Source organism: Sebastes umbrosus, chromosome 22 (assembly GCF_015220745.1).
Source record: "Sebastes umbrosus isolate fSebUmb1 chromosome 22, fSebUmb1.pri, whole genome shotgun sequence".
Lineage (NCBI taxonomy): Eukaryota > Metazoa > Chordata > Actinopteri > Perciformes > Sebastidae > Sebastes > Sebastes umbrosus.
Genome location: NC_051290.1, coordinates 20,655,558 through 20,673,587, shown reverse-complemented (window position 1 = coordinate 20,673,587; position 18,030 = coordinate 20,655,558). Strand labels below are relative to the sequence as shown.

At 36.8% G+C, this 18,030-nt stretch overlaps 2 protein-coding genes across 5 annotated transcripts in view; one reads left to right on the top strand and one right to left on the bottom strand.

Moving 5' to 3' along the window:
* The window catches only part of LOC119481208 (serine/threonine-protein kinase pim-1-like), a 1,020,488-nt gene that overhangs the window by 62,333 nt on the left and 940,125 nt on the right, over nt 1-18,030 (bottom strand). The window lies entirely within an intron of this gene.
* slc3a2a (solute carrier family 3 member 2a) lies at nt 1,288-6,809 on the top strand. 2 transcript variants are annotated; one of them, XM_037757966.1, is made up of 11 exons: nt 1,288-1,442; nt 2,278-2,489; nt 2,592-2,776; nt 3,615-3,788; nt 3,912-4,006; nt 4,171-4,316; nt 4,957-5,066; nt 5,322-5,521; nt 5,620-5,697; nt 5,800-6,019; nt 6,107-6,809. In XM_037757966.1, exons 2-11 carry the CDS (start codon nt 2,293-2,295, stop codon nt 6,244-6,246), a joined length of 1,545 nt encoding a protein of 514 aa, XP_037613894.1. In that variant the 5' UTR covers nt 1,288-1,442; nt 2,278-2,292; the 3' UTR covers nt 6,247-6,809. The 2 variants fall into 2 exon arrangements, with proteins under 2 accessions (XP_037613894.1, XP_037613895.1); XM_037757967.1 differs by lacking the exon at nt 1,288-1,442 and adding an exon at nt 1,981-2,066.

Sequence of the window (18,030 nt, the reverse complement as noted above, 5' to 3'; positions counted from 1 at the left end):
AAGCTGGCCACCTTGACGACATATAAACCGACATATAAACCAACCTAATTGTTATATCTCTGCACCCCCTTTTTAAATTTGTATTATTATTTTTTTCTTCATTTCATTTTTTTTACTTATTTTTTATTTTATTTTAAATTCCCAATGCTGATGTTGTTTTCTTTTCTGTGCATCTGTTTTGTTCGTTTCTAAACTCATTACTTAAAAGTTTGTTCATAAACTTTTGTAAGTATGAACTGTAAATTGCATATATGAAAAAAAAAACAATAACAGAAAACAACGAGCTGACAGACATAGAAAATAAGGCCCTTATTTAACTGTGTAAAATGGGATGTAGGTAAAGGGTGGGATTGTAATACGAAGATGATAGTGGTGACATGGTGGCATTTGCAACAACAGCACTGTTGCTCAGCTACTAAGTGAATATCAGAAAGCCATTCAAGTCCAGTTGAGTCTCGAAGGGATTTTGACTTCCCTTTGTTGTATTAGCACTAATAGTGATAGCATGATCATATCAGACTGAATAGATTACTCAGTGATTGAGCAAATTAGGTGGTAAAACAGAAGGAGGGGGGGATGGGTAGGAGGTGTAAATGGGGGTTAAATTAGATTAAAGAAGAAAGAAGCGATCTCCACTAATCAAAAGATTTAAGGCCTCACCATGAGCCTATGTAGTACTTAATCAGGACATCTATCAGTAGGTCATCAGCACGGCTTGTACAACTGATTATATTATCTTCAGGAGATGTTTGCATCACAATTCAATTCAATTCAATTCAATTCAAACAACTTTATTAATCCCTCTTGGGGCAATTGGTTTGGAGCAGCTCGTACATAAAAAACACAGATAAAACATAGTGACACACAACAACAACAACAATATATGTAAGCTAAAAAAATATATAAAACAGGACCCAAAACGATTACTGATGTAAATTAGACTAACTAATAAATAAACAGACTGAACAAGAACAACGGAAGGATCAGTCTAATAAAGGTTGTTATTCACTAAACTGAATAACAACATATTTTCAGCCTATATTACTTAATTATTTATTATTTCCATGAGGGTAGCTGTCATCCACCCCCATGTCATGTCCACTAACTCTTATTTATAGGGGCATTTCTTTCTTTTGTACTAACTGGGGCAAAGGCTGAAACTGTGTAAAAACACACTGTGACATTGCTGTTGTGGTTTATAGAACAGAATAAAAGACACATTTTGACAGAAATGTGGTCCAAATAAGTGGAGAGAGAGAGAGAGAGAGAAAGAGAGAGAGAGAGAGAGGTTATTGGCTGGTCCTTCAGTAGGAGGAGGATCCAGGGCAACTACAAATACAGACCGAGCCCCAGTGTAACCAGATTACCACAGGCCGCAGGATTAACCACTGAGACAGAGGAAAAACACCAAAACCGGACGGATTGTTCGCTGCTTTTTAAAGGTAATGTTGAATCTACTTCATCACAGAACCAGCTCTGAATTAAACTGCTTTACTCATCACGAGGACGTGAAATAGCACAATGCTGTCAGCAGGCTCGTGTAACAGGTGATGACGTAACGATCGGCTTCATTTCATCATCTTTATATAGAAGACAAATTACTCGAAATAACACAATTTTCGGTATTTTTTTTTTACTTGATTTACTGCGATTAACAGGTGTTTCAGTTTTACATTTCAGTTTAAGAGTTTTTGTGAAACGAACATTGAAACCTTATCGTAGAACAAAGCGATATATTCACGGTACAGTGAATACATAAGACATCTTTATCATATATGTACATAGATTTAAAAAAAAATGACAGCAATTGTTGTTTAAATATTATCTATTCGTTGTACTTATTCAATAAATGTAATGATGTAATGTTTTATTGTGAAGGTTTATGTTGTTTCCGGGGACAGCGCTGTCTCTTAGCTGATAGTTAAACTGTTGAACACACAACTCACCTAAAACAACCTAAAACAAGCTAAAACAAGCTAAAACAAGCCTTTTATAGACCAGTCTGACCATTTTAATTTGTGTTAGAGCAACAAATGCGATAGTTAAATACAGAGTATCATTATAATGTAAGTAAGGGGTTTAGTTTTACTGAGCTTTTTGCTCTAAAAAAGTGACTTCTCCTTTCTTTCTTTCATTATTGGTCATATGTTTGGTCACTTAGTTATTTCCAATGAAACAAGACATGTCATGTCTTCTCTGGAGAAGAGACTAATTAACTTGACAACTCTTTTCCTTCCTTCTGTTGTCCACCCCCCTCTGTACCTCCATCTACTGCAGATATCAGATTGAACCATGAACAAGGACACGGACATCGACATGAAGGAAGTGGAGCTCAATGAGCTGGACCCTGAGAAGCAGCCCATGACAGGCGATGGCCAGGCTGCAGGCGGAGAGAAGAATGGCAGCGTGAAGCTGAAGGTACCCGAGGACGAGGTCACATTCACCGGCCTGTCCAAAGAGGAGCTGATGAAGGTTGCTGGCACCCCAGGGTAAGAGCCACTGGACAAGAGTTGCTATAAAACCCTTGTTTTGGTGTGTGGCATAAAATCAGTGGTCATCTAAACTTCTTTTTCCCCATCCTTTGTGTTTAGATGGGTGCGAACCCGCTGGGTGCTCCTTGTCCTGTTTTGGCTGGGCTGGTTGGGCATGCTGGCTGGAGCCATAGCGATCATAGTCCAGGCCCCTCGCTGCAAACCCATCCCCGAGATGAACTGGTGGAACGAAGGACCTCTGTACCAGATCTCTGACCTTGAAGCTTTCTCTGACGGACTTGCAGGTAGAGTACTTTTTAGTGTATTAGTAGTTACAGTAGTTTTTTGCTTATGGTGTCACACTTATTCCACAAATACGGATTTGAGATCTTTACAAAGTGTTCTGGTCTGTGGTAACCCACGCTAATTCACAAGGGATAAGTCTTGTGACACGATCTTTGGTTTCCTTAGTTCTGCATGGCCTATTCCAGCTGATACTAAACTGCTGACAAGGCTGACAACCAGTGACTCAAAGTCTAAAGGACGTACGAGTCATTTCTTTCATATCTCTCCCACTCAGATTTGAGGTCAAGGTTGAGCAACCCAGTACATTTTTGTAGTGGTATGCAGGATAGCCTTCATTGCAGATCTCAGCAGTGATTCAACTTCTTCCTTTCAGGCTATTAGTTTTGTTTCCAAATGTCACATAACACAGTGGTCACAATTTTAAGCCGTCCTTTTCCAAAGTTATTTTTTAAACATAAATGTTTTTTAAGAGTCAGACAGGAAGGATAGGTTGTACCGCTGTTCTTAAGGTGAATTGCTAGCGAGCACTCGGGTTTCAAGCAGGCCTCGGGCAGAATTCCAACAACCACACGTGACTCGGTGGTGTTTTCACATAAAGGACCTCCTTGTGCTCAGATTCACATGGCCAGCAGAGGGTGTGGGAGGCGTCATTCACATGTGCCTGCCTTGGGTCAATACAAAGCTAAAAGAGCAGCATTTTTTTACTCTTAAACTATCAAAATGTCTCTCCAGCCTTTTGCCGTCTCTTCCTACCCTGCTACCGTTCACACATCAACTCTGTTGTCTTTCCCCAATGTTTAATTCACACGACCTCCCTGTCCCCCTGTTTGTCTCTAGGTGTTGAGGCTAAGTTGGATGAAATCAACAAGCTGAAGGTGAAAGGCCTGGTTCTCGGCCCTCTTCACACCGTCCAGGCCGACCAACCGAACTCCCTGTATCTTCAGGAAATCGACCCGTCTCAGGGAACTGAGAAAGACCTGGTCGCTGTGTTGGAAAAGGCGCACAAGAAGGGTGGGTCATCCTACAATGGAAATCAGTTATTTGTGTGTTAAAGCTCAAACCAGCATTTTTATGACTGGACTGCTCAAGGCCAGATGTTGTTTGCTTACTGTCTTTATTTGCTTTTCCTCTTAGGCATTTCTGTGGTGCTTGACCTGACTCCGAACTACCTGGGAGCCACTCCCTGGTTCGGCGCCGGTGATACTAATGTTGTGATGGAGAAACTCAAGGTAGGACACACGCACTATGTTCTGTTATCTTTCATTCGCTAGGTTTTTTTAATCGTGCGAAATTGAGACACTTAAGTCCAAAGTGTTTCTTGATAGAAAGACATCCAGGTCATTTGAGCTGTTCTTGCTATAGCTAAAATGCTGCTGCTCATGTTCTCTTGCAGGCTGCAGCGGATCACTGGCTGAATTTGAATGTCGACGGCATCAAGATATCCGACCTCGCTGTTGCCACCAATTTGATTGAGTGGTCCCTGCTGAAGGCCGCTGTCCAGGGCAACGACACTGACACCGACGAACCCAAGAAGAAGAAGTAAGTATGGCTGCTATTTTCTGACTTCCTTTGCTTCTGCATAAGTAGACAAATCTGTGCAAGATCATGAAGTGTTTTATTTGCAAGATTTCTGAATACATTTAGCTATATTGCCTGCAGATATAGGGAAAGCAACTTGAGCAAAAACTGAATACTTTATTTGAATATTAGGTATTACCAAAAGCTCATTTTGGCAAAAAGAAAAATAACAAAAAGCTGGATTCCACCTCCAAATTGGGACAGAACAGATTTTAAACATATTGGACTGATCTTTCTTGGGAAAGTGATTTTCAAAGCATCAGAAAAATGTCAGGACAAATAACAGTGTGAGTGTTTCCTGAGAGGAGGTGCAGATTAAAAGCATTCCAGTGCTGCAGGGGACCGTGGGTGGGGTCAGGGAGAGATGGATCAACAAGAAAGGCATCCATGCCAGAGGCGCTTTACACTCTCTAATGGTGAAGCGACACCTTGTGGAGGGTTTGAGGAATGATGCCAGACTTTTAAATAAAATCAGATCTCAACATTCGAGGGGGGAATTTCAAGAATATGCTATTCTTGTGCCATAATTTAACATTTTCTACTTTCGACCAACTAAAATCAGTGTCCGCAATGTAATCTAACCACGTTCTCTTTCTCTCAGGCTGCTGATGGGTGTGGTTGAAGGTAGCTCGGCTGCGGAGTTGTCTCAGCTCATCAACACCACAGGTGTAGATCTGGTCCTGTCTGACCTGCTCAGCAGCAAAATTGGAGGTAGGCTGGGGTTTCGCCTTTGTCTCGCCCATACTTGCATATGTATCAAGTGTTTATCTTCTTCCATTTTTGGCTGGTTTCTATTATTTTGAACACAGTATCATAATTATATTTCATTTTTACGTCATCTCTCCTCATTCTGTGTATTTTATCTTTATTTTTTATTAGTGTCTAAATCAGGAGCTAACGATGTACTGAAACAAATGTGTGAAATCCAACCATGCATGAGCTAATTTTTGACTTAACTATGTGCAGGTGTGGAGCGCATCATGGCTATGGACACCCTTAACACTCAGAAGGGTAAAGTGGCCTGGGAACTCGGTGCCGCCCAACGTGACCAGCTGTCCAAACGGGCAATGACTCCGGCCCTGATCCGCCTCTACCAGCTCCTGCTGTTCACCATGCCCGGAACCCCAGTGTTTAACTACGGAGATGAGATCGGCCTTCAGGCAGTTGTAAGCTACACAAACAGAGAAGATGTGCAAATGTTTCAACAAGCTTACAGCTGTTACAGAGTGTAACTTTTTCCCCCCTTTTTGTTTTTCCTCATCAGGGTACAGAATCTCCGAAGATGGTTTGGGACCTAGAGAAAGAACTTGCTGAAGATGTTGCTGTCAATGAGACTGTTAAGGTAAGAGTGTGTTCACAGTGTCAGTGTAGAAATGGAGGACATGGTCAATAATCATTTGCTTTCAGTGTATTTAAAACACTTCCTCAATTCTCACATTTCCAGGCTGAGCTGAAGGAGCGCGTCGCTGTAAAGAAATGGTTCAAATCCCTCAGCGACCTGCGAGGCAAAGAGCGCTCCCTCCTCCACGGCGACTACTACTCTCTCTACTCTTCCGCCACCTCACTTTCTTTCCTCCGTCTGTGGGACCAGAGCGAGAGATACATAACGGCTGTGAACTGGGGAACAACACCTGAGACGCTCGCACTCAAACTGGCACCTACAGGCAAGTTCAACAGAATGTCTTACCTACCCAATAAGGTTTATTAACAGTAGTTGGTTGTTTTTAACACCGTGATCTTTGTTCCTGCAGAAGGAGTAGAGCTGCCAAAGACAGCCATAGTGAATTTGTCAACTGATCCAGCGATGGAGGTCGAATCCACCGTCAGCTTGGACAAACTCACCCTAGGACCCGGACAAGCAGTCCTGCTGCAGTTCCACTATACAGGCTAAAGATGGAGCCAAACTATAGGAAAGTTACCTACAGGTTAGACTTGTTTTTAAAAAGAAACTAAAGTCAGTCCTAATCCTGAGGAATAAAATGGCATATTCAGAAGATGCAGGACATTTATTTAGACAGAATATGAATTAATTGGGTCATAAAAAGTACATACAAATACAGAATGTTGGCCAGTACAAACTTTGTTGAATTCTTTTAGTTTTTAAAAGTTTTGCGCTAAGAAAAGATGAACTCAGACATGCACTCTTGATCTTTTATTATTGACTATCTGTACAAAAATATGTGAAAGACATTCCATTTTTGTTCTTTGGGCATTTCTATAACAGTCCTCATGTGTTTTTTGTTTTATACATTTTTAAAAATAATCTGTTTTAGTGACAGTTTTACTCTTTTTCCTCACTGAAATGAATTTATCACACAGGAAAAACAAGTTAACTTTGAACATGTGTGGTTTGAAGTCTTTTTTTTGAGAGTGCCGGTAAACAAAAGTTGTGAATGGCATCAAGTCTGTCAAGTGAACTGAATTGGAAATGAATAAACAAAGTTCTGTACCAACTCCTGCGCACTCTTCGTGTTTTTGCGTGTGACAACATCCTTAAAAGAGTGGGCTCTGTGCCGAAGATGATATCGGATCACTATTTTCAGTACGTACAGGTGTGTGTAAGTGTGTCACAGATGTTAACGGAGGAAGCACGTCTCTATATTTGATCAACATCCTCAGATGGGTTTAATCGGCTCATTGTACTTGACTCTAAAATGTACGCTGTGTACATATCTACGAGTTTCACTAAATGGGTCATACACTAACTGTCTTAAAGTAACCTCCATCATTATGTCGCATTATAAAAATTGGCAGAGTGGATGTTAAATTGTTAAATGCTAAGCAACCCTTTTACACCATAACTTGCAATATATCTATACAAATACAGAGTTTTCTATCACAGCATGTTTCATAATGGTCTCGAGACCATTCGCCTGAATTTAGTGATTTCTAAACAAACTTCCTGTAAGATGAATCAGCGTTGACAAAATCAGGTAGATGAGCAATTTGAGAAATACTTCCTCTCTTTACGTATACCGTATGTCCCACAGTTTTTATATACGAATAAAAATATATCTTGTGAATAAAAGGACTGAATTCACTGAGGGAAATTGCATATGGGGGATTGAAAACCTGCCATTTTTCCTCAACGTTATTGCTTGAATTGTCGCTCTAGGGTGGTTTAAATGTTGAGTTCATATACAGTAGACCTAGACTGAAAGGAAGAATTGTTTTACATACTGATTTTCTGTTCTAAGTATTAACATGTTCAGTTAGAGTGGCACAGAAGGAGAGCAAAAGAAGGACCAAGAAAAATACTTATTAAGGTTTTATCTTTATCAACAAACACAGTCTCTGTTGTTCTGCTCTTTACATTGGTTGGCAGTCTTTGCTTGACTTGATTTTACAATTTTACTTAGAAAAAACGCCAGTTTACGATAGATCTATTCCTTTTACTGTAATCCTGTATGAACTGGAGCCCAGCCTGATGTCTTTGGCACGCCGTTCCTGTAACTGGCTTGACATTAAACACAAATTCTACTTTATTCAGCCGTGAAAAGCAACCTAGTATGTTTTTTTTAATACTGTATTTAAGTACAATTTTGAGGTATTCAATTCAAACTTTATTTCAGACTCACAACAGGGTCCATAGCAATAATAACTTTACTTGAGTTTTTCAACTCTACGCTTCTTATTACTTCTACAGCATTCCACTGTGATTCATAGAGAACTACACCAATGCACTTTATCTGGCAGCTGCAGTTACGAGTTATTTTGTAAATTATAATTTCAGACATAAGATTTAAGATAAGATAAGATGAACCTTTATTAATCCCCGGAGGGAAATTCAGGTATCAAAGCAGCACCAGCAGCAAACAGAGTGAAACACAGGAGAGGTACAGGTATACAAATATAATAAAAACAGTAAATAGAGATATAAAAGATACAGAGTGAATGGGTGAATATAATTCGTCATACTATCAGCTCTTAAGGTACGACACACTGTTTTTAATTAAACAACCCAACAGTATATAAAGTAGGTAAAAATCAGCTCCACCTCGACCATTTAATGTGTGAACGACATTAAAATGTCGCTCACACATTAAAGCTTCAATAATAAAAATAATCTATTAATATATATGATAATATATCATTCTAAAAGGGGGCTTTGTGCAGAATAATCTCTTTTAATTTTGACACCGTATTTATATATATTTCTATCACGTTTTTTTCACGGTTTCTTTTGGTTGTGAAAATGTACTAGAAAATGTCTTTTGATGTTTTCATTTAATCTTTATTGGTGTTTCGTAATCCCATGTGGGATGTGCAAAATGTTTGACTCCACACAAAATATACAAATCAACAAACTAAAACTAACTTAAAAAACTCTTTTCATGAAATGCTGAAATTTTACTTTAAATATGTTAATTTCTAACCAGTTTCATTATACTTTTATGTGTAATGTAATCTCATAAAACCTCGCAATTTCTCATGTAAAAAATCCATCCTTTTGATAAAAATGTCAAACAGTCCCTTTAACAGCTGAAAGTTGGGTTTAGTCTCAGCAGAGTTTCAGGGTCTTGGTACAATACAGGGCCGCCGTGGTGCTGCGGTATCACAGGGGAGGTTTGAAGTCGATGATACCGGGAATCAGAGTCTGTCTCGGCACCTCTCTGCGCACCCCACGCCGCTGTGAAACCCAACCACCGTCTCACCCACCGCCATGCACACTCATGACTGACTCTCAGTCTGAGTCTGACTCACTCTCACATATACACCTTTTACATCATGACATGAAGATACATGACCTTTCATTAGCTTTCATGGAGCGCCGCAGAGACACAAATTATGTTTTACACAGAAATACAGCATTATAAGCTGTCACTTTATAATGGAAAGCCCTGTGAGTTCAAACAAGATGTTGTAAGTTCAAAAAAGCAATCATAAAGCGAGTCACTCCCTCAATATACTGACACTAACTTAGCCATTTAATATACCCCTACAGGTCTTTACATAGGTATTTATATATATGGAAAATGCTTCTTTCCAAAGCTTATTTTGGTAAGCTTCATATTGAGGTTCAACATTGGAGAGAGATACTACTATACCTTGCTTTTGAACTTCTAACCCTCTGCTCTGACTCACAATGTAGTATTATTGTAACTAGTGTTAATTTTTTTTACAAGGTTTTACAATATACTACAACACTGGAAACCACTCCTGGAGTACCTCCTTCAATACAGCGTTGGCTAAATGGCTTGTCGGGTAAGATTTTAGAAAAAGTTGGTGTATTTTCTCTTAGAAGTTTATATCTCTCTGATGAACACTTAATCAGTCATACATGGTCAATAACCCTCTAACACCAAAATACCCACTGCTGCTGTTACAATTACAATTTACAGTTTTTAACGCACATTTGTTTGTAATATGTACACATCATCTGTCACTTTATGTACATATTGTAATATATACATATCATCTTAATTCATTCATCCAGCCCATGTATATCAATCCTGTATTTATTACTTTGAACTATTTGTATTGTTTACAAATTCCAGAGCACTTGACTTGTATAAAGGCATTTTATTTTATTGTTGGTCATTGTTGTTCCTCGCTGTTATTCTGTGTACATTGAGTACATTTAGAGAACCGCATAGAAATGGAGTCAAATTCCATGTATGTACTTGGCAAAATAAACCTTATTCTGATATTAATTTGAATGATAATTCTCGTTTTCTATCTTAGAGGATCAGTCTGTAGTGGCTACTGGCTGTGTTTTCGTCTCCTGAATTCATCAGATGTACAAACTTTTCTTTGGTTTTCCTGTTTGTTTTGTCAGCTTGAACAATCTTCACGATGTTCATGTGTTCTTGTGGGTTCAACATGTTCTGTTTAATTTCATTTAATTTTCATTTCAAAATTTATTTTGAACATGTAAAATAAAAAATAAAAAAATAAATAAAAAGAGAACGATCATACAAACAAGTGGACAGCCAGAAAAAAGTAATATTTACATACAATGAAAAGCATAAGCAAAAGAAATTGTCAAACACTTGAGGCCTTGGTTTATATATTCAAAAAGGAGTGAAAAGAAGTACAAACTTATTTAATCCCATCCCTTCTCCATAAATCGTTCATTGATAATCAACCAGCTTCAAATGAATGATTTATGGAGAAGGGGTGGGATTAAATAAATTTGTACTTCTTTTCACTCCTTTTCGAATATGTAAACCAAGGCCTCAAGTGTTTGACAATTTCTTTTGCTTATGCTTTTCATTGTATGTAAATATTACTTTTTTCTGGCTGTCCACTTGTTAGTATGATCATTCTCTTTTTTTTATTTTTTTATTTTTTATTTAACATGTTTGAAATAAATTTTGAAATGACATTTTTTGTTCATTTTACGAACTGGAGCTTGTACTGTGCCCACTCCCCACACTGTGCCGTGCTGCATTGTGCACAGTTTCACAATGCTCGACTAACTGGCCCTCTGTGTGGTAAGTACATTTTAATGCAAGTACATTAAGCAGCATACAAAATATAAGAAATGCTGAAATAATTAAGAATGAAGTTGCTCTCCCTCTGTGTGTTTTGTAATACCAGCTACTCTGTGCTTTGTTTACATAGCCGGGCCGGCTGCTCATGCTTTTAGTGCATGTTCGTGCATGTGAGCGTGCCCTACTGGCTAGCTCACAGCCGCTCTGCACTGTTCTGCTCTCATACAGCGGTTACAGCCGATAACACCTTCCTGACCAACTGAGTCGTCCCTGAAGCGTAGCATGCACCCTCTGGTTCGCCCTCACGTTAACACTGTTAGCTCTTTCTGTCCTTATTCCAGTGCAAACATCCACCTCTCCTTCTCACTCCTCTGTTAGCCCACCTTGGATCCTAAACTCCAGGTATGTTCAGCTTCAAATGCACGACAAATTTACATTTCTCTGAAGTTAAATTTAAGGAATAGTTTGACATTTTGGAAAACACAATTCTTGCTGAAAGAAAGATGAGAAGCTTAGCATGAGATAATAACATCTTTAGCTCTTTAGCTCTTTAGCTCTTTAGCTTAGCATAAAGATTGGAAATGGGAAACAGCTAGCTTGGCTCTGTCCAAAGATAACACAGTTATCCTAACAGCACCTCTGAGGCTTGCTAACAATCACAGGTTTGTTTGTGGACAAAGCCAGGTTAGTTGTTTCCCTCTAATTCCAGTCTTTGTGCTAAACTAAGCTAAGCTAACTGGCTGCTTGCTGTAGCTACATATTTACTGTATTACCACTGATGGAAGAAATACCCAGATCTTTTACTTAAATAACAGCAGGCTGGAAATACCACTGTCTAAAAATACTCTAAAAAGTCCTGAATTCAGAAGTATTATCAGTAAAATGTAGCCTAGCCTGGGCTGAGTACTTTTACTTTCGATAGTTTAAGTAGGCTGCCTAGGCCTACCCTACAAATAGAAGTTTAGAAGTATGCTATTAGTATACTTCTTTTAAAACTTGGAATAAGAGAGTATGCTTTCAGATGTACGTTCCGAGATGAACTTATCAAACTTATACTTAAGTACACTTGGCTTATACCGACAAATATACAATGAAGTCTGAATGTACTTGGCAAGTAGGCCTATACAGGAAAGTCCAAGTATAAATCTAAAAATACTCTATTACAAGTAAAAGTCCTGAATTCAGAATATTACTTAAGTAAAAGGACAGAAGTATTATCAGTAAAATGTAGCTTAGCCTAGGCTGAGTACTTTTACTTTCGATAGTTTAAGTAGGCTGCCTAGGCCTACCCTACAAAAAAGAAGTTTAGAAGTATGCTATTAGTATACTTCTTTTAAAACTTGGAATAAGAGAGTATGCTTTCAGATGTACGTTCCGAGATGAACTTATCAAAATTATACTTAAGTATACTTGGCTTATACCGACAAATATACAGAAAAGTCTGAATGTACTTGGCAAGTATACAGGAAAGTCCAAATATAAATCTAAAAATACTCCATTACAAGTAAAAGTCCTTAATTCAGAATATTACTTGAGTAAAAGGACAGAAGTATTATCAGTAAAATGTAGCCTAGCCTAGGCTGAGTACTTTTACTTTGGATAGTTTAAGTAGGCTGCCTAAGCCTACCCTACAAAAAAGAAGTTTAGAAGTATGCTATTAGTATACTTCTTTTAAAACTTGGAATAAGAGAGTATGCTTTCAGATGTACGTTCCGAGATGAACTTATCAAACTTATACTTAAGTACACTTGGCTTATACCGACAAATATACAATGAAGTCTGAATGTACTTGGCAAGTAGGCCTATACAGGAAAGTCCAAGTATAAATCTAAAAATACTCTATTACAAGTAAAAGTCCTGAATTCAGAATATTACTTAAGTAAAAGGACAGAAGTATTATCAGTAAAATGTAGCTTAGCCTAGGCTGAGTACTTTTACTTTCGATAGTTTAAGTAGGCTGCCTAGGCCTACCCTACAAAAAAGAAGTTTAGAAGTATGCTATTAGTATACTTCTTTTAAAACTTGGAATAAGAGAGTATGCTTTCAGATGTACGTTCCGAGATGAACTTATCAAAATTATATTTAAGTATACTTGGCTTATACCGACAAATATACAGAAAAGTCTGAATGTACTTGGCAAGTATACAGAAAAGTCCAAGTATAAATCTAAAAATACTCCATTACAAGTAAAAGTCCTTAATTCAGAATATTACTTGAGTAAAAGGACAGAAGTATTATCAGTAAAATGTAGCCTAGCCTAGGCTGAGTACTTTTACTTTTGATAGTTTAAGTGGGCTGCCTAGGCCTACCCTACAAAAAAGAAGTTTAGAAGTATGCTATTAGTATACTTCTTTTAAAACTTGGAATAAGAGAGTATGCTTTCAGATGTACGTTCCGAGATGAACTTATCAAACTTATACTTAAGTACACTTGGCTTATACTGACAAATATACAATGAAGTCTGAATGTACTTGGCAAGTAGGCCTATACAGGAAAGTCCAAGTATAAATCTAAAAATACTCTATTACAAGTAAAAGTCCTGAATTCAGAATATTACTTAAGTAAAAGGACAGAAGTATTATCAGTAAAATGTAGCTTAGCCTAGGCTGAGTACTTTTACTTTCGATAGTTTAAGTAGGCTGCCTAGGCCTACCCTACAAAAAAGAAGTTTAGAAGTATGCTATTAGTATACTTCTTTTAAAACTTGGAATAAGAGAGTATGCTTTCAGATGTACATTCCGAGATGAACTTATCAAAATTATACTTAAGTATACTTGGCTTATACCGACAAATATACAGAAAAGTCTGAATGTACTTGGCAAGTATACAGGAAAGTCCAAATATAAATCTAAAAATACTCCATTACAAGTAAAAGTCCTTAATTCAGAATATTACTTGAGTAAAAGGACAGAAGTATTATCAGTAAAATGTAGCCTAGCCTAGGCTGAGTACTTTTACTTTGGATAGTTTAAGTAGGCTGCCTAAGCCTACCCTACAAAAAAGAAGTTTAGAAGTATGCTATTAGTATACTTCTTTTAAAACTTGGAATAAGAGAGTATGCTTTCAGATGTACGTTCCGAGATGAACTTATCAAACTTATACTTAAGTACACTTGGCTTATACCGACAAATATACAATGAAGTCTGAATGTACTTGGCAAGTAGGCCTATACAGGAAAGTCCAAGTATAAATCTAAAAATACTCCATTACAAGTAAAAGTCCTTAATTCAGAATATTACTTAAGTAAAAGGACAGAAGTATTATCAGTAAAATGTAGCTTAGCCTAGGCTGAGTACTTTTACTTTCGATAGTTTAAGTAGGCTGCCTAGGCCTACCCTACAAAAAAGAAGTTTAGAAGTATGCTATTAGTATACTTCTTTTAAAACTTGGAATAAGAGAGTATGCTTTCAGATGTACGTTCCGAGATGAACTTATCAAAATTATATTTAAGTATACTTGGCTTATACCGACAAATATACAGAAAAGTCTGAATGTACTTGGCAAGTATACAGAAAAGTCCAAGTATAAATCTAAAAATACTCCATTACAAGTAAAAGTCCTTAATTCAGAATATTACTTGAGTAAAAGGACAGAAGTATTATCAGTAAAATGTAGCCTAGCCTAGGCTGAGTACTTTTACTTTTGATAGTTTAAGTGGGCTGCCTAGGCCTACCCTACAAAAAAGAAGTTTAGAAGTATGCTATTAGTATACTTCTTTTAAAACTTGGAATAAGAGAGTATGCTTTCAGATGTACGTTCCGAGATGAACTTATCAAACTTATACTTAAGTACACTTGGCTTATACCGACAAATATACAATGAAGTCTGAATGTACTTGGCAAGTAGGCCTATACAGGAAAGTCCAAGTATAAATCTAAAAATACTCTATTACAAGTAAAAGTCCTGAATTCAGAATATTACTTAAGTAAAAGGACAGAAGTATTATCAGTAAAATGTAGCTTAGCCTAGGCTGAGTACTTTTACTTTCGATAGTTTAAGTAGGCTGCCTAGGCCTACCCTACAAAAAAGAAGTTTAGAAGTATGCTATTAGTATACTTCTTTTAAAACTTGGAATAAGAGAGTATGCTTTCAGATGTACGTTCCGAGATGAACTTATCAAAATTATACTTAAGTATACTTGGCTTATACCGACAAATATACAGAAAAGTCTGAATGTACTTGGCAAGTATACAGGAAAGTCCAAATATAAATCTAAAAATACTCCATTACAAGTAAAAGTCCTTAATTCAGAATATTACTTGAGTAAAAGGACAGAAGTATTATCAGTAAAATGTAGCCTAGCCTAGGCTGAGTACTTTTACTTTGGATAGTTTAAGTAGGCTGCCTAAGCCTACCCTACAAAAAAGAAGTTTAGAAGTATGCTATTAGTATACTTCTTTTAAAACTTGGAATAAGAGAGTATGCTTTCAGATGTACGTTCCGAGATGAACTTATCAAACTTATACTTAAGTACACTTGGCTTATACCGACAAATATACAATGAAGTCTGAATGTACTTGGCAAGTAGGCCTATACAGGAAAGTCCAAGTATAAATCTAAAAATACTCTATTACAAGTAAAAGTCCTGAATTCAGAATATTACTTAAGTAAAAGGACAGAAGTATTATCAGTAAAATGTAGCTTAGCCTAGGCTGAGTACTTTTACTTTCGATAGTTTAAGTAGGCTGCCTAGGCCTACCCTACAAAAAAGAAGTTTAGAAGTATGCTATTAGTATACTTCTTTTAAAACTTGGAATAAGAGAGTATGCTTTCAGATGTACGTTCCGAGATGAACTTATCAAAATTATATTTAAGTATACTTGGCTTATACCGACAAATATACAGAAAAGTCTGAATGTACTTGGCAAGTATACAGAAAAGTCCAAGTATAAATCTAAAAATACTCCATTACAAGTAAAAGTCCTTAATTCAGAATATTACTTGAGTAAAAGGACAGAAGTATTATCAGTAAAATGTAGCCTAGCCTAGGCTGAGTACTTTTACTTTTGATAGTTTAAGTGGGCTGCCTAGGCCTACCCTACAAAAAAGAAGTTTAGAAGTATGCTATTAGTATACTTCTTTTAAAACTTGGAATAAGAGAGTATGCTTTCAGATGTACGTTCCGAGATGAACTTATCAAACTTATACTTAAGTACACTTGGCTTATACCGACAAATATACAATGAAGTCTGAATGTACTTGGCAAGTAGGCCTATACAGGAAAGTCCAAGTATAAATCTAAAAATACTCTATTACAAGTAAAAGTCCTGAATTCAGAATATTACTTAAGTAAAAGGACAGAAGTATTATCAGTAAAATGTAGCTTAGCCTAGGCTGAGTACTTTTACTTTCGATAGTTTAAGTAGGCTGCCTAGGCCTACCCTACAAAAAAGAAGTTTAGAAGTATGCTATTAGTATACTTCTTTTAAAACTTGGAATAAGAGAGTATGCTTTCAGATGTACGTTCCGAGATGAACTTATCAAAATTATACTTAAGTATACTTGGCTTATACCGACAAATATACAGAAAAGTCTGAATGTACTTGGCAAGTATACAGGAAAGTCCAAATATAAATCTAAAAATACTCCATTACAAGTAAAAGTCCTTAATTCAGAATATTACTTGAGTAAAAGGACAGAAGTATTATCAGTAAAATGTAGCCTAGCCTAGGCTGAGTACTTTTACTTTGGATAGTTTAAGTAGGCTGCCTAAGCCTACCCTACAAAAAAGAAGTTTAGAAGTATGCTATTAGTATACTTCTTTTAAAATAAGAGAGTATGCTTTCAGATTATTTTTTATGTACTTTCAGAGATGAACTTATCAAAATTATACTTAAGTATACTTGGCTTATACCGACAAATATACAGAAAAGTCCAAATGTACTTAGCAAGTAAAAAGTACAATATTTCCCTCCGAGATGTAGCTACGATGATGTGCTATTTTGAACATGATACCCTGTCATTGCCGTACATGCGTCTCTAAGCTGACCGTATATGCTGTATCTATACCCCTATATCACCAATATATGCACATAAAGCCATCTATATACCTGTGTGAAGTATAGAAATATGTCATAAGTACCAGAGTGAAAGTAAAAGTACACATTATGCAGAATGGCCCCTTCAGAATGTATATTATTATTATTGTAGTATAATCACTGATGCATTAATGTGCACATTATGGATAGTACATCACTTTAATGTTCTAGTTGGTAAAGGTGGAGCTTATTCAAATTACTTTATATACAGCTGGGTAGCTTGTGAATTTACCGCCCGGGATCAATAAAGTCTTATCTTATTCTTTGATAATACATTATCATTTATTTGCTGATTATATTTTGTATTATTAGTCTGAATCTGCAAAGTAACTTAAGATTCAAGATTCAAGCCCTTTATTGTCATTGTGTAGTACAACGAAATTAGATTGTGACAATCCCATAGGTGCCAATGAAAGATAATACAATAAGAAAGAGATAATACAATGTAAATATAATATATTAAAATGTATTTGCTGATTATATTTTGTATTATTAATCTGAATCTGCAACGTAACATAAGTTATTAAATGAATATAGCGGAGTAAAAAGAACAATATTTCCATCTGAGATGTAGTGGAGTAGAAGTATAAAGTAGCAGAAAATGGTAATACTCAAGTAACGTACCTCAAAAAAGTAAATGTACTTGGTTGCATTCCACCACTGTGTATTACCATGAAAGGGTTATTGATCTCATACCTCTCAGCAAGAAATCAAATAAATGTCAAACTTTTTCTTTATCTTTCCCCAAAACTAGAACAGGACTCCACGACAACAGTGTCCGGTACTGCAACTGTACACTTTCATGGACAAAGTACTTTACACATTTTCAAAGTGATGTGCTGGTTATGAGCATGTACAGTATGCATTTTCTCAGTGGTTCTATGTGTGTGTCTAACATTAGGATGTGTGTGTGTGTGGCCCTTTAATAACAAACAGACCATAAGAGACCATAAGAGAGAAAATGAGGGATGAGAAGGGAGACAAAAAAAACACTCAAACTGAAAGTGTGTGTATGTGCATGTACTGTATGTGTGTGCGAGTGAGGTTTAAGCCGCCGCACACTAGGGTGTTTTTCTCTTGTTTCCAGCATCACTATGACACAGCTTGTAACACACACACACACACGTACACACACACATACACTAACACATACAGTGCCATTATGACAAAGTGGATGAAAGGCTGAAAGATCAACTGAAA

Coding starts and splice junctions, on each gene's coding strand:
- slc3a2a (XM_037757966.1), top strand. CDS start 2,293: ATGAACAAGGACACGGACATCGACATGAAGGAAGTGGAGCTCAATGAG. Junction 3,789..3,911: donor GGAAAAGGCGCACAAGAAGG/GTGGGTCATCCT, acceptor TTTTCCTCTTAG/GCATTTCTGTGGTGCTTGAC. Junction 5,522..5,619: donor AGATCGGCCTTCAGGCAGTT/GTAAGCTACACA, acceptor TTTCCTCATCAG/GGTACAGAATCTCCGAAGAT.